We start from the raw sequence: 12,500 nt of genomic DNA, 5'->3' as shown, positions 1-12,500 counted from the left end.
CCTCCTAAAATGACAAAGAAATCAAGGTATATTGAATTGATATTCAGATATATATATATGTATATATATATATACCCCTTTTTTTCTTTTTGAGAAAGAGGGAAATGGAACGGGGAACCAGTCAAATTTGCGAATAAGGCCGAGTAATACGTCCTTAAAAAAAAAAAAAAAAAAAAAAAAAAAAAAAAAAAAAAAAAAAAAACACGAGTTCGCGGGAAAATGAATTCAAGGAAAAGTGGTCTTTGATGTAAAAAAGGAGCCTTTGTGTAAAAAAGTCTACCTCAATAATTGGGTTCATATATAGACTTGCTCTTGCCCTTGCCGTCACTGCGTTTATATATATAAAACTGATGTGATGTGTAGGTGATGTGATGTGATGTGATGTGTTCACCTACTGATGTGTAGGTGAACAGTTTTTTTTGTGCACTGTGATACATATTTTGACTTTGCTCTCCTGGTTACCTGTATTTCTCGAGCTATTTTCGTTTCATAGCTGATATATTCATTTTTAAGTAGAAAGGTGTGTACATGTAATATTATTTTGATGCGATTAATGCATTGTAAGTATAAAAGCAATGTATCTTGCAAAATATGTATGGTTTGCTCACAATCAAAAGATAATTGCTTATGTAAGAGTATCAACATTTGCATGTAAAGCAAGTCACCTTTGCATCTCCATATGTGAAGAAGTTTCCCGATGTTTATGGATCCCAGAATGGTTATTACTCAGAGCAAATAGATATGCTGGACATCTAAGGTCAAATGGCATTATGATAAACTATTGTGGCGAATGGGGTTAAATGAGTTAATGATTAAGACAAGTGGAGAAAAGAAGATAAAGAATGGAAGGAAAAGGAAAGGGGGGGAAGAAAAGATCAAGCAAAATCAGTTGAGGCAACGGCTAAGACCCACGACATGGGCACCAGTTTCCATCTCCTCAGCAGCCCATGAGAACAACGAGCAAGGGGTTGGGGGAGGGGGACATAGCTCGATATTTTATATATTGAAAACTTTCTGGAACGTCAGCATCTAAGGTCATTAGCAATGGCGTGAGGCTTGGGGTCCAATGTAAGGAAGTGCTATATGATATCGAAGGTCACATAGCACTACGGTAAAGTCTAGTAGCGAAAAGCGTTAGTGCTTGGGGTAAAGTTATAGGTTACAGAGGGTAGTATGGTAGTGAAAAGAGCAGAGAGGGGGAGCTGATGGGGTAGGACATAATGTAAAGGTTGTCAGAAGGGTCAGTATTTAATGGAGTTGGGAGCATTTTGATAAAGTATTGTGGCGAAAAGGGTAAAAATGAGTTAACGATTAGGATAAGTGTATAGAACAAGAGGATAAAAGAGAAAAGAGGGACAAGGAAAGGAGAAAATGCAAAATTAGTGGAGGCGAGGGCTGAGGTCTACCTAAAGCCTAAGTCTCCGCCTCCCAAGTTCCCCACACAAATAATGAGTAATGAAAGGGGGGGGGCTTAATATCTTTATATGATTTAATTAAGGAATTTTTAAAATCCCCATTGAAAATTGGAAGAAATGCTCGTCTTACCTTTTTCAAATGTATTTCGTTCAACATGAATATTTATTATTCTAGTTTGACACCTAAACTTCAGGTTTATCAAGAGTATAGAAGTGGAATTTCCTCGTCTTACAATAGTGCAGAGAAATATTAAACTTATATGAAGGTTCATTCTAGGTTTTGTTTGGTGTGGACTTCAAAACACTTGCAAGTCTGAAGTAATTATATTTAATATTCTCCATTTCCACACACATTTTATGGTACATTCTAGCAACATTACCCAAAATCCTAGTAAAGGAAAATGCTCTCATTCATCCTGCTCATGCAGACTTAATACAAGACTAATGAAACAGTAAAATCCATGAAAATCTTCTCAATTAGCAGCAGCTGTCTTTTAAATACTCGTTACTCTTCTTGGTGTAACGAGTATAAACATTTGCAGAAAAAAAAATCCTTCGTATTTATTCAGTTATCATAGAGAGGACTCAATTAACTTTTTCGAAATAATGTAAAACATATCTTTTCTCCAGTAGTATTCAGGAAGGGTACTGGTTAATAGTATGGTTTAGTTTTATTACTGAGGTAGTTTGAGCCATGATGTGGTGTTACAGTTTAATCACAGTTGTATATTACACTCAATCGTGTTTGTAGTGAAAGTTATTAGTATAAAGGTTTTTAGCTTTCATATTAACTACTTCCAATTTTTTTTTTTCGTGATACAATTTTAAAGATGATTGTTACCATTCTAATGGACCATGAAGTAGGCTATTGAATAATAATTACAGGTAGATAGTTATTACCTGATTTACAAATTTATACTTAGAGGGAATTTAAGAAAACAGTCTTAAACTGACATCTGTCATTTATTTACATATCCACTGTACATAAATTTTTATTAAGAAAATTGTACATAGTACACTTGGTTTTGTCACTGGTAGTTATTCATTATTGGTTTGTTGTGGAGCATCAAGTAAACTACATTAATGACAATGGAATGAGAAGCTCATCATTTCCACTATGAACCACAACCACAATGCTGATGTCATCTTGAACCCAATAAGACCTACTGCCCAAAAGGTTATGGAATAAAATTTTCTATACAAATAAACAGCTAAATATGATCTGACTGGGAAAAAAAAAAAAGCTCAAAATAGAAAAATATTCATAATTTAGGCAGTTTGGGGAGCAAGACCCTTGAGGTCAGCAAAGCACTGCTTCAGAGCAGCTGCCTCCTGAGCAGGAGTGATGGAGGACTTAACGTTGTTTACAATCCAGTTAACCATGTGCTTCTGCTCAATGCGAGTTTTGACGTTGGCAGTCTCCAGTTGGTAGTCCAACCTTTTCTTGACCTGCAAATAATTATATCAAGTTTAGTTTTTTAACAACCAATAGATATTTATAAATTACAGTAAACATACTACTCCCCTGAAAAGATGATCTAATAAAAAGATTTTTAAGATATTCTTATCCCACTCTCAACCAATATTTGATGTTTTACAGACTTTAATCAACCCCAGAATTCTTGGGGTATGAGGTTTGAAGTACTCATACAAAATTAAGTATGTACTACTACGTTACTAGCAGTCAGAGCTGAAGAGGAAGAGGATGAGGAAGGTGTAAACTATGCCATCTAAATACTGAAGAAAAACTTCTGAGCATCCTTTCGAAGAGGTTGCTTTACCTACCTCAGAATGAACAGTTGCCAGCCTCTCTCTGTAAGCAGCTTCAAGCTGGAGTGCAACATTTTCTCGCTTGGCATCAAAGAGTATTTTCTGACCTTCAGCTTCCCACTGGGCGGCCTTCTCATCTTCAATAGCCTGCTTGAGACCTTTGACACTATCCTCGCGATACTTCACCCAGCTGCCCTCAATATCCTGTTGAGAAAAATTTCAAAACTCAAACTCTTAAATAGTCACAGTCCTCTTTGATTTAACTAGTGATATTAGTGATTATTATTGATAATTCTTAATGACAATGTTTGATGATGATGATGATGGAAATTATTGATGATGATGATGATGGAAATTATTGATGATGATGATGGAAATTATTGATGATGATGATGGAAATTATTGATGATGATGATGGAAATTATTCATGATGATGGAAATTATTCATGATGATGATGGAAATTATTCATGATGATGATGATGGAAATTATTCATGATGATGGAAATTGATGATGATGATGGAAATTGATGATGATGATGGAAATTGATGATGATGATGGAAATTGATGATGATGATGGAAATTATTGATGATGATGATGGAAATTATTGATGATGATGATGGAAATTATTGATGATGATGGAAATTATTGATGATGATGATGGAAATTATTGATGATGATGATGGAAATTATTGATGATGATGATGGAAATTACTGATGATGATGATCAACACATGTAATAAAAACCATGCACATACCTCAATCTCCTTGTCCAAATAGTTGGCAATACCAGGGCCCAACTTCTTGATAGCATACATAGCCAGGACGAAAATGGACAAACCAGTGTAAAACTCGTGTTCCATGACGTAGATTTCCTTGGAGCAGAGGAAGGTGGTAAGGCCAACTCCAAACATATAAGGGCCTGTGAATAGATTACAGCATTAATGGCACAGGAAAAGCGTTCAACTTCATTCTCCTTTTGGAGCATTCAAAGTGAACTATGACATTTCATCAAAAGTTGAAATTTCTGAATAATTTACAAGTCGCATGAGCTTTATCAAAATAACTGATATTCTTTTATTCTCACTATCTTTTGCCAAGACTATAAAATACCCCTATGACCTGGATGCCATGACCAGGACTTCATGTAAAAATCTGGCTTGAGGGGACATAAACATGCCATGGACCAGGGTGAGAAGAACTTGCCTTCATGAGCATTTTGGATGAAGGCCGTGGTGGTGGGAAAGACTTGCCACAAGTGCATGAACCTCTTGGAAGGTGATTAGACTCGTTATGGTATTTAGGGAGAGGTTTTTGCATTATTTCCATCGATAAACAAGTGTGGAATGTAATGTCTATGGGTCATGACTGGAGGATAAACCATTTCCATGCTCAGGATTCTATTCCTGCCCACCTGACCAGCAGCACACAGGTTATAGTACAGAAAAATTAATATTATGAAAATATAAAAATTACAATGTTATTATTATTATTGCACTGAATTATAGACTACTTAGAGAGAGAATACAGAGCCTGTGCAAGGAAAACAAAGCAAATCAAGTGACATTGAAAAATGGCATAAAAGCTAAAAATGCTTGTGCAGAAAAAGACAAAATAACATTGCAAAGGGGAGGCATGGATTCTTGTCACCGGCACATGAGGGTTTGTTTGCGCCCAGCCTACAAGCCGCACACCTGCAGTGTGTCTGCTCACACAAGCCTAATAGCCCAAATGGGGAATGAAGCATCCAGATCAAATGGGTTAAGACTGAGATGCAGATACACATCTCCAAAACATATCAGAAATGATGATCTTACCAGTGACACCAGTCTTTGAGTAGAAGAACTGGAACCACTCCTCTGGCAAGAAGCCCATTCGCACCTTGCCAGGTTCAATAGGCCTGACGCGGCGGGGGAAGTTTACCTCATCGCGCTCTGTAGCCTTGTTAACGGCAGTGGTGCTTGTTGGCCGCACAGCCACCAGAAAAGGTCTGGTTTCCTGTACTGTAAATATGAATATAAAAACTCAATAACAATCACCATCAAAGACAAATGAAAAAAAAAAAAAAAAGTAATACAATACACACTAATGAAATACAACAACATGAATACGCTAAGTTATATATATAAATTGGAAATGTCACAGACAATACTAAAGAAATTTAGTTATTTTTCTTCCCGCAAACTGTTTCTCTTCCTCACTTATATACCATCTAATTCACATTACAAAAGAGGACCATGAGAGTAGAGGACTCTAGATGTTTTTTGAGTTGTTATAATGAAGTATCATGATATACAAATCCAGAAATTGTTACAATTGTGCTGTTTTATGGCTTGAATTTTTAATGAATCTCTCACTACAAATGTTTGGAGCAAATCAAATGTCTGGAGGGTAACCTCAGATAATAGGTTGTATGGAATTCAGCAAAAATTTTAAATAGTATTTCATGCCAAACTTGCCCAATACAAAGTTAATTCTGTGATGACCGTATTTAACAGTTTATTCCACTGACACCAAGCACATACATACATTGTGATTTTCTTTTACTGAATTTGTAAGCAGATGACATTATTTGCAACTAGTCAACAAGAAGTCAATCACTAGGCCTGAGTGACCTTGGCAAGTTACTTTATTTCTTGAATAAAAAAAAAAAATAAATAAATAAATAAAGGTTCCTCTATTACTATTACTTTCATTAGTTATACATCATGATGCCCATCACAATCACCATCAAATATTAACAACAATAATAGCTATAATAACCATTCTTTAAAAAAAAAATCAAAGAACGGGGTTCAGCAGGTTTTAATAGGTTTAGTAAATGTTTTTTTCCTGACTGTTTCTGGAGCTATCTTTGTGTACACAAAATTAAACCAAAACCGGAGAGGATAATGCATGTATATATTAATTTTGAGTATCTGAGTTACTTGACTTGTAAAACAACATTCTCAACAAAACTTCCAAGACATTTCCTTGGAAAAAGAAGTATCTTTACTCTAATATGCTTCAGTAATTTTCGGAATACAAAAAAAAATTGTGATCAATATCAAGGCCTAAATAATCTTTGAAACAATTATATATCTACACCAATTTTTTTAAGGTGTGATGAGGGGATGATTTGTAAATATGTAATAATTTACAAAGGTAAATGAACTTCAATGGCTTTGGGTGCAATGATAGTTCTCTTATAGCAGAATTAGCTCAATAGATCCCCTAACACCCTCCAGAAAATATTTTTTTCAACCTCATTACGCACAGCAAGATAAGAGCTGAAAACTCGGGAGCACCAAGTGGATTTTTTCCTATATTTGTGGCATTATCATTCATGTCTACAGATGGTTAATGGTTAAAACCAATAAATGTGCTAGACATCACAGGTCATATCACTATGGTATAGTATTGTGGTGAAAAGGATAAAAATGAGTTAACCATTAGGATAAAATGTCTAAGGACATAAAGCGTTGTTGGATAGTATGGATAGTATGGTAGTGAAAAGGGTAAAGAAGGGAGAGCAAGTAAGAGTTCTGCAGGGATTCATAAATGGGCAAGAAGGTAGAGTACAGGGCGATTAGATCAACTATGGAGTATCTATGTGTCTGCCGGGTATGGCATGCGTCGCAATGAGCTAGAAGACGTCTAACGGAAAATTCCACTACATGTACTACATGGACTCCCAAGCCAAATGGCAGGATGGTTGCCAGAAGTCACCGAAGTCAGTGATGCCGAGTGGTTTCTTATACTGTCATCGAGGGGTTAAGGGAGGAGTGAGGTCAATCAGGGTAGATAGTGCATGAGCTTGGGACTCACATGGTGTGAACAATCAGAACGACTGTGAAAAACTTTGCCTACTTGTTTCTGGAGTCATTGTTGGAAGAGGAGGGTATTGTCAGAGGAAGGGGCTGTTAACATCTGTGGTTAGATTTGTGATCAAAGGAAAGGCAGGGGTCAGGAAACCAGCAAAATCAAATTTAGATTGGTTAGAGGAAGAAACAAGCCTTGATTCCCCTCTTAAAGTAAAATATTTTCCTTACTGGCTATAGTGAGTGACATAAGTGGGGAAATTAAACAATCTACCTCTCTGGGTCTTCATACAGGAAAAGAGCTAGGGGATTAACCAAGGGAATACAATGCCAATGGCTCCCAGAGGCCGTTCAGGACTGACACAAAGCAAGCTTTTCATCTTTTCAGTGTGGCTCTCATACCTTAGGATGTGGACAAAAGAAGGGGATAAAGAAGAGAAGGAAAAGAAGTGCAAAATTAGTTGAGACGAGAGGGGAGGTCCAAGGGAGGAATGATCCCCTACACTAAACAATGTTCAAGTGATCGTGTCTGCATACTATTTCTTTTACTGATTGCAACTTCTTGTACTTTACAAGAATATTTTTGATTTGCCTTAACTTAGTGCTTTCACACTGTAAAGCTTAATCCCTCACTCATTATATACTATGAAACAATACTTGAGTTAATGTTACTGAGAGTGACACACTGAGATAGAGAAAAATGGACACTGATATCTTGTAGACCATAAAAAATAGAATAGGAAGCAATATAGGTAAATCTGCAGCGGCCTTATATTAACCTGGAAACGACAAAAATAAGCCCTGCAGAACACCGCTCTGAGGCTAAGTCCCCATCCATGTTTACCTTGCGAGGACCAAACAAATGCGGTACGTAACTCATTACTGCGATCTACCAAGTAGTCCATGTATTACTATGCCCTTGTGAGAACAATTATTTTGTAATTACCAGTGCCTGTTTTTCCAATTTCATATATTTAATGGATTCTTTTACTTTCATTATACTGTTTTGGTAATTATTTACACTATTTTATACAATATCCTTGTGCGCCTGCGCGTTTTGCCACCAGGAGATTTGACAGCCAGTGACGCCATTACATCGAGAAAGGCCAGTGAGTAATGTTTTATTTCAAGTTCTGCATCGATTCCGGGTCATTTTGAAAGCCAAATTATGGATATACAGGACAAATAGACATTAGTGTCTATTACAGCCTTATATTTGAACCTATCAAGTGCCTCAAATGGTGAAAAAAGGAACGTTCGGTGTTTTGCAATATAAAGGTATGTGTTTTACCCTGGGGGTCCAGTGGGCAGAGCCCCCTGGCTAGGGAATATATAGATCATAGTGTATAAATCCCACAGGGATAAGGTTAGGTTGGTTATTAGTTAGGACACAATGTACGATTACCACGGGGGATGTGGATTATGTGAAACCCCATAGATTTTTGCCAAACGATGGGTTTTATTCTCGTAGAATTTTTCGAAAATTGGCGCGTTACTCTGTAGACTTTCAAAGATGGCGGGGACATCCATAGAGTTTCAATAGCCGATTTTAATTGTTTTTTTGTGCTTGTTTACTTTATTCGTCGGACAATGTTTGGCACAGGTTTTCAAAAAAACTGACTTTACGTTTCATTAATCACTTTCTTTGATTTCTGCAGCTTCCTATTGACATCCTGAATTTCTAGGAATTGCTTTCTCCCAGTTTCAACAATACATTAATCCACTGGGTACCAGTGAAGGACTGGGGTTGAACAAATTGCAATGTGTATACATAAATAAAACTTTTATTTCAATTTCCCCCCACTCCCCCCAAAAAAAAGTCATACACAAGTGTCCAATTTCATCAATTTAGCAATTCCACATATTGTCAAGTATGAATCCCCCCCCCCCCTTGTACACCCACTCTTTATAAGTACTTCGTGCCAAGAGACATTAGTTATAGAAAAGAAACACATACCGTCAGTGTAGAAGGTACAGATGAGTTGCACAATCACAAATAGTCTTGTTTGGAAATTGAAAGACACTTTGTGCAGACTCTTAAGAAACGCTCAGTGTGACCAGCACACATCAAGCAAGAGGTCAGCTTGGCCACCATAATGTTGCAAAAATTCCCATTAACATTCATCACTAACATTAATCATCCATGATGATAAAAGCAACAGTACTAATAAAATAATATTTAAATATAAAATCAAATATAGCCCATGTCACTGACCACAGAAGTCTGAAGGTCCTGCCCTGGCAAAAGCTTAAAAGAAACTGAGGAAGTGACTGACAGTGCGCATTGTTCCAGTATGGGAGGCAATTAAGGTAAACAAGCAATAATGTTAAATAGTTAAGAATAGATAATAGAAATGATTAGGAAAAAAGAAATAAAAATGCAAATACATTTGAGAAAGCAACCAAAGAGAGAGTAGCATAAAAAAATTAGGAAAAGTAAGGAGGAATGTGGAAAAAATAATGAAAATAAATAACTAATTAGAAATGATTTCCAGGTTCATCAACAGAAAATGCGATCATTATAGAAAATAGACGTATAGTAAATGTATAAAATGGAGCGATAGAAAATGAATTAATGACTGGCTGACTGAGGGTGTTGTTGACTTAGTCTGAGCAGTGACATATATTTTTGCCATTTCCCGGTAAATATGAGGCCACTACAAATAAACCTGTATTGTTTCCTACTCTATTCTTTATGCTCTATAAGATGGCAGTGTCCATTTTCCTCGACCTCTGTGTCGAGCTCTCGGTAACATTAACCACTAAAATTCCATGTCCTCAAGGTTAACCATTATTTTGAATTTGTCTGTTGGAGGGAAGTTACCTATACATCAGAGGAATTACTAACACTATGCAACATGTAAAATTAAGACACCAGTAAGATAAAATTTTTAGCTGGTTGCACTGTAGACAACAATGGTCCCAGAGGTTCAGACGCGACCTTGAAGAGCTGTCTGGACAAGCAAGACAAGGAGTGTTGAAAGCAGCATTACCGTTTGAGTTTGTCGTTTCCAGGGCAAAAAACCTGTCAGTCTTACATTAGCTCTTTTAACAGTCATCAAAAGTCAATTATCAGGGCACAATATTCACCCATGATTGTAGTACTGCAGCTCCTTCTATTTTGGTTAATTTTAAACTATGACAATCAAGTCTTCCCTGACAATATTTAAATCTATAGATTTATTCTCGTGTGATGAGAACGAATCTAATGATTATTTCCGTCGTATTCTCCAACCGACAATCTTGATGTGATTTGACAAGTCCCGATAGCTGGGGAAGGCATGGAGATCAGGGAAATTATGGAGTAAAACAGGCTGAAATAAGAACAGAACGGAAATGTGTAACACAAGCACAAAAAATGCAGTTAAAGTTACAGAGAGTGACGCACTGAGATAGAGAAAAATGGACACTGCCATCTTGTAGACCATAAAAAATAGAGTAGGAAAAAATATAGGTAAATCTGCAGCAGCCTTATATTAACCGGGAAATGACAAAAATAGGCCCTGCAGAACACTGCTCTGTGACTAAGTCCCCATCCATGTTTACCTTGCGAGGACCAAAACAAATGCGACGCGTAACTCATTAATGCGATATAGCAAGTAGTTCTTGTATTGCTACGCGTTTGTAAGAATGATTACTTTGTAAATACCAGTGCCTGAATTTCCAATTTCATTTATTTAATAGATTCTTTTACTTTTATGATGCATCTTTTACGTGTTTTGGTATTTATTTACACTATTTTATACAATATCATTGAGCGCCTACGCGTTTGCCACCAGGAGATTTGACAGGCTGTGCAATGCCATTACGTCGAGAAACACCAGTGAGTAATGTTTTATTTCGAGTGCTGCGTCGATTCCGGGTCATTTTGAGAGCCATATTGTAGATATACAGGACAAATAGACATCAGTCTATCACAGCCTGATATTTGAACCCATCAAGTGCCCCAAATGGTGAAAAAAGTGATTAGAAACCAAGCAATTGTGACCATAGACGGAAGTGAAGAAACGTTCAGTGTTTCGCGATATAAAGGTATGTGGTTTTACCCTGGGGGTCCAGGGGACGTAGCCCCCTGGCTAGGTGTAAATATTAGCACAGGGGTCCAGGGGGCATAGCCCTCTGGCTAGGGAATATATAGATCGTAGTGTATAAATCCCACTACCTGGAGAGGTGGCACAATGGATTGGAGAAGAGAGGAATGAAAGTGTCAAGAGCAAAGACAGAGTACATGTGTTTAAATGGAAGGCAAGGAGGGAGCGTACTGATGGACGACCAACAGCTGCCAGAAGTAACAGAATTCAAGTAGCTTGGTAGTCTGCTACAATCGGATGGAGGTGTCGACAAGGAGATCAGCAGAAGGATCCAATCAGGCTGGAATAATTGGAAAAGAATGTCTGGGGTGATGTGCGACAAAAGGATACCCATAAAAGTGAAGGGAAAAATACACCAAACCGTGATCCAGCCAGCAATGCTGTATGGGTTAGAAACAGTCCCTCAGACCAAAAAGTTAAAGAGATTGGAGGTGGCTGAGATGAAAATGTGTAGATGGGCGTGTGGTCTTACTATGAAAGACAGGGTAAGAAATGAGGACATCCGGGAAAGAATGGGAGTAACAAATGTCGGGGTGAGAAGCAGAAGAGCGAGATTGAGGTGGTATGGGCATGTGAAGAGAAGAGAGGAGAATTACGTGGGACAGAGAATGCTTACTCCGGAACCACCGGGAAGAAGAGGAAGAGGACGTCCGAAGCAACGGTGGATGGACAACATCAAGGCAGAGATGCAGTCCATTGGCGCAAAGGAGATTGACACTCAGGACAGAAGGACTTGGAGAAAGTTTGTATCCGCCGCAGCGACCCCATAATAAATGGGAAAAGCTCAAAGAAGAAGAAGTGTATAAATCCCACTGAGTTAAGGTTAGGTTGGTTTATTGGTTAGGACGCAATGCACGATTACCACGGGGGATCTGGATTATATAAAATCCCGTATATTTTTACCAAACCACGGGTTTTATTCCCGTAGAGTTTTTCGAAAACTGGTGCGGCGGTCCGTCGACTTTCAAAGATGGCGGGAACGTCCGTCGAGTTTCATTAGCCAATTTTAATCGCATTTCTGTGCCTGTTTACTTCGTTTGTCGGACAATGTTTGGCTCGGGTTTTCAAAAAAAAAATCGATTTTTTTACGTTTCATAAATCACTTTCTTTGATTTCTGCAGGTTCCTATTGACATCCAGTGCTATCCATTATCCCCCCCCTTCAACCCCCGATTCCCCACGCATCCCCCAAGATCGTTGGGTAGAGGAAAAATATAAAAAATCTGATTTTGGAACTTAGTCTCTGGGAGGGTGTGTCGCTCTCGGTAACAATTACCGGACTTAGAAAATGAAGGGTTGATCTCTCTTCTCTGTCCTGTATCTCCTTTATTTTCGATTTGCGCGCCTTTTGCCATAGATGAATAGTGGCTTAGTTCTCCTCAAGGCAAACACTCCATACTTATTTTTTTTTCTTTTTTTAAGTGA

At 37.7% G+C, this 12,500-nt stretch overlaps 1 protein-coding gene across 1 annotated transcript in view; it reads right to left on the bottom strand.

Annotated features, from left to right (window-relative positions):
• Nucleotides 1–2,359: 2,359 nt before the first annotated feature.
• LOC119597104 (ATP synthase subunit b, mitochondrial-like) overlaps nucleotides 2,360–12,500 on the bottom strand; it is a 10,876-nt gene continuing 735 nt past the window's right edge. Inside the window, exons 2-5 of the mRNA XM_037946578.1 lie at nucleotides 5,003–5,188; nucleotides 3,944–4,107; nucleotides 3,201–3,389; nucleotides 2,360–2,864 (exon numbers count right to left, since the gene is read on the bottom strand). Of these exons, the coding sequence (XP_037802506.1) occupies nucleotides 2,685–2,864; nucleotides 3,201–3,389; nucleotides 3,944–4,107; nucleotides 5,003–5,188 (719 nt within the window). The 3' untranslated portion in view covers nucleotides 2,360–2,684. The remainder of the gene's footprint in view (nucleotides 2,865–3,200; nucleotides 3,390–3,943; nucleotides 4,108–5,002; nucleotides 5,189–12,500) is intronic.

The sequence above is a fragment of the Penaeus monodon genome, chromosome 3 (genome assembly GCF_015228065.2).
Source record: "Penaeus monodon isolate SGIC_2016 chromosome 3, NSTDA_Pmon_1, whole genome shotgun sequence".
Taxonomy (NCBI): Eukaryota; Metazoa; Arthropoda; class Malacostraca; order Decapoda; family Penaeidae; genus Penaeus; species Penaeus monodon.
This window is presented reverse-complemented; position numbering and strand designations above follow the sequence as displayed.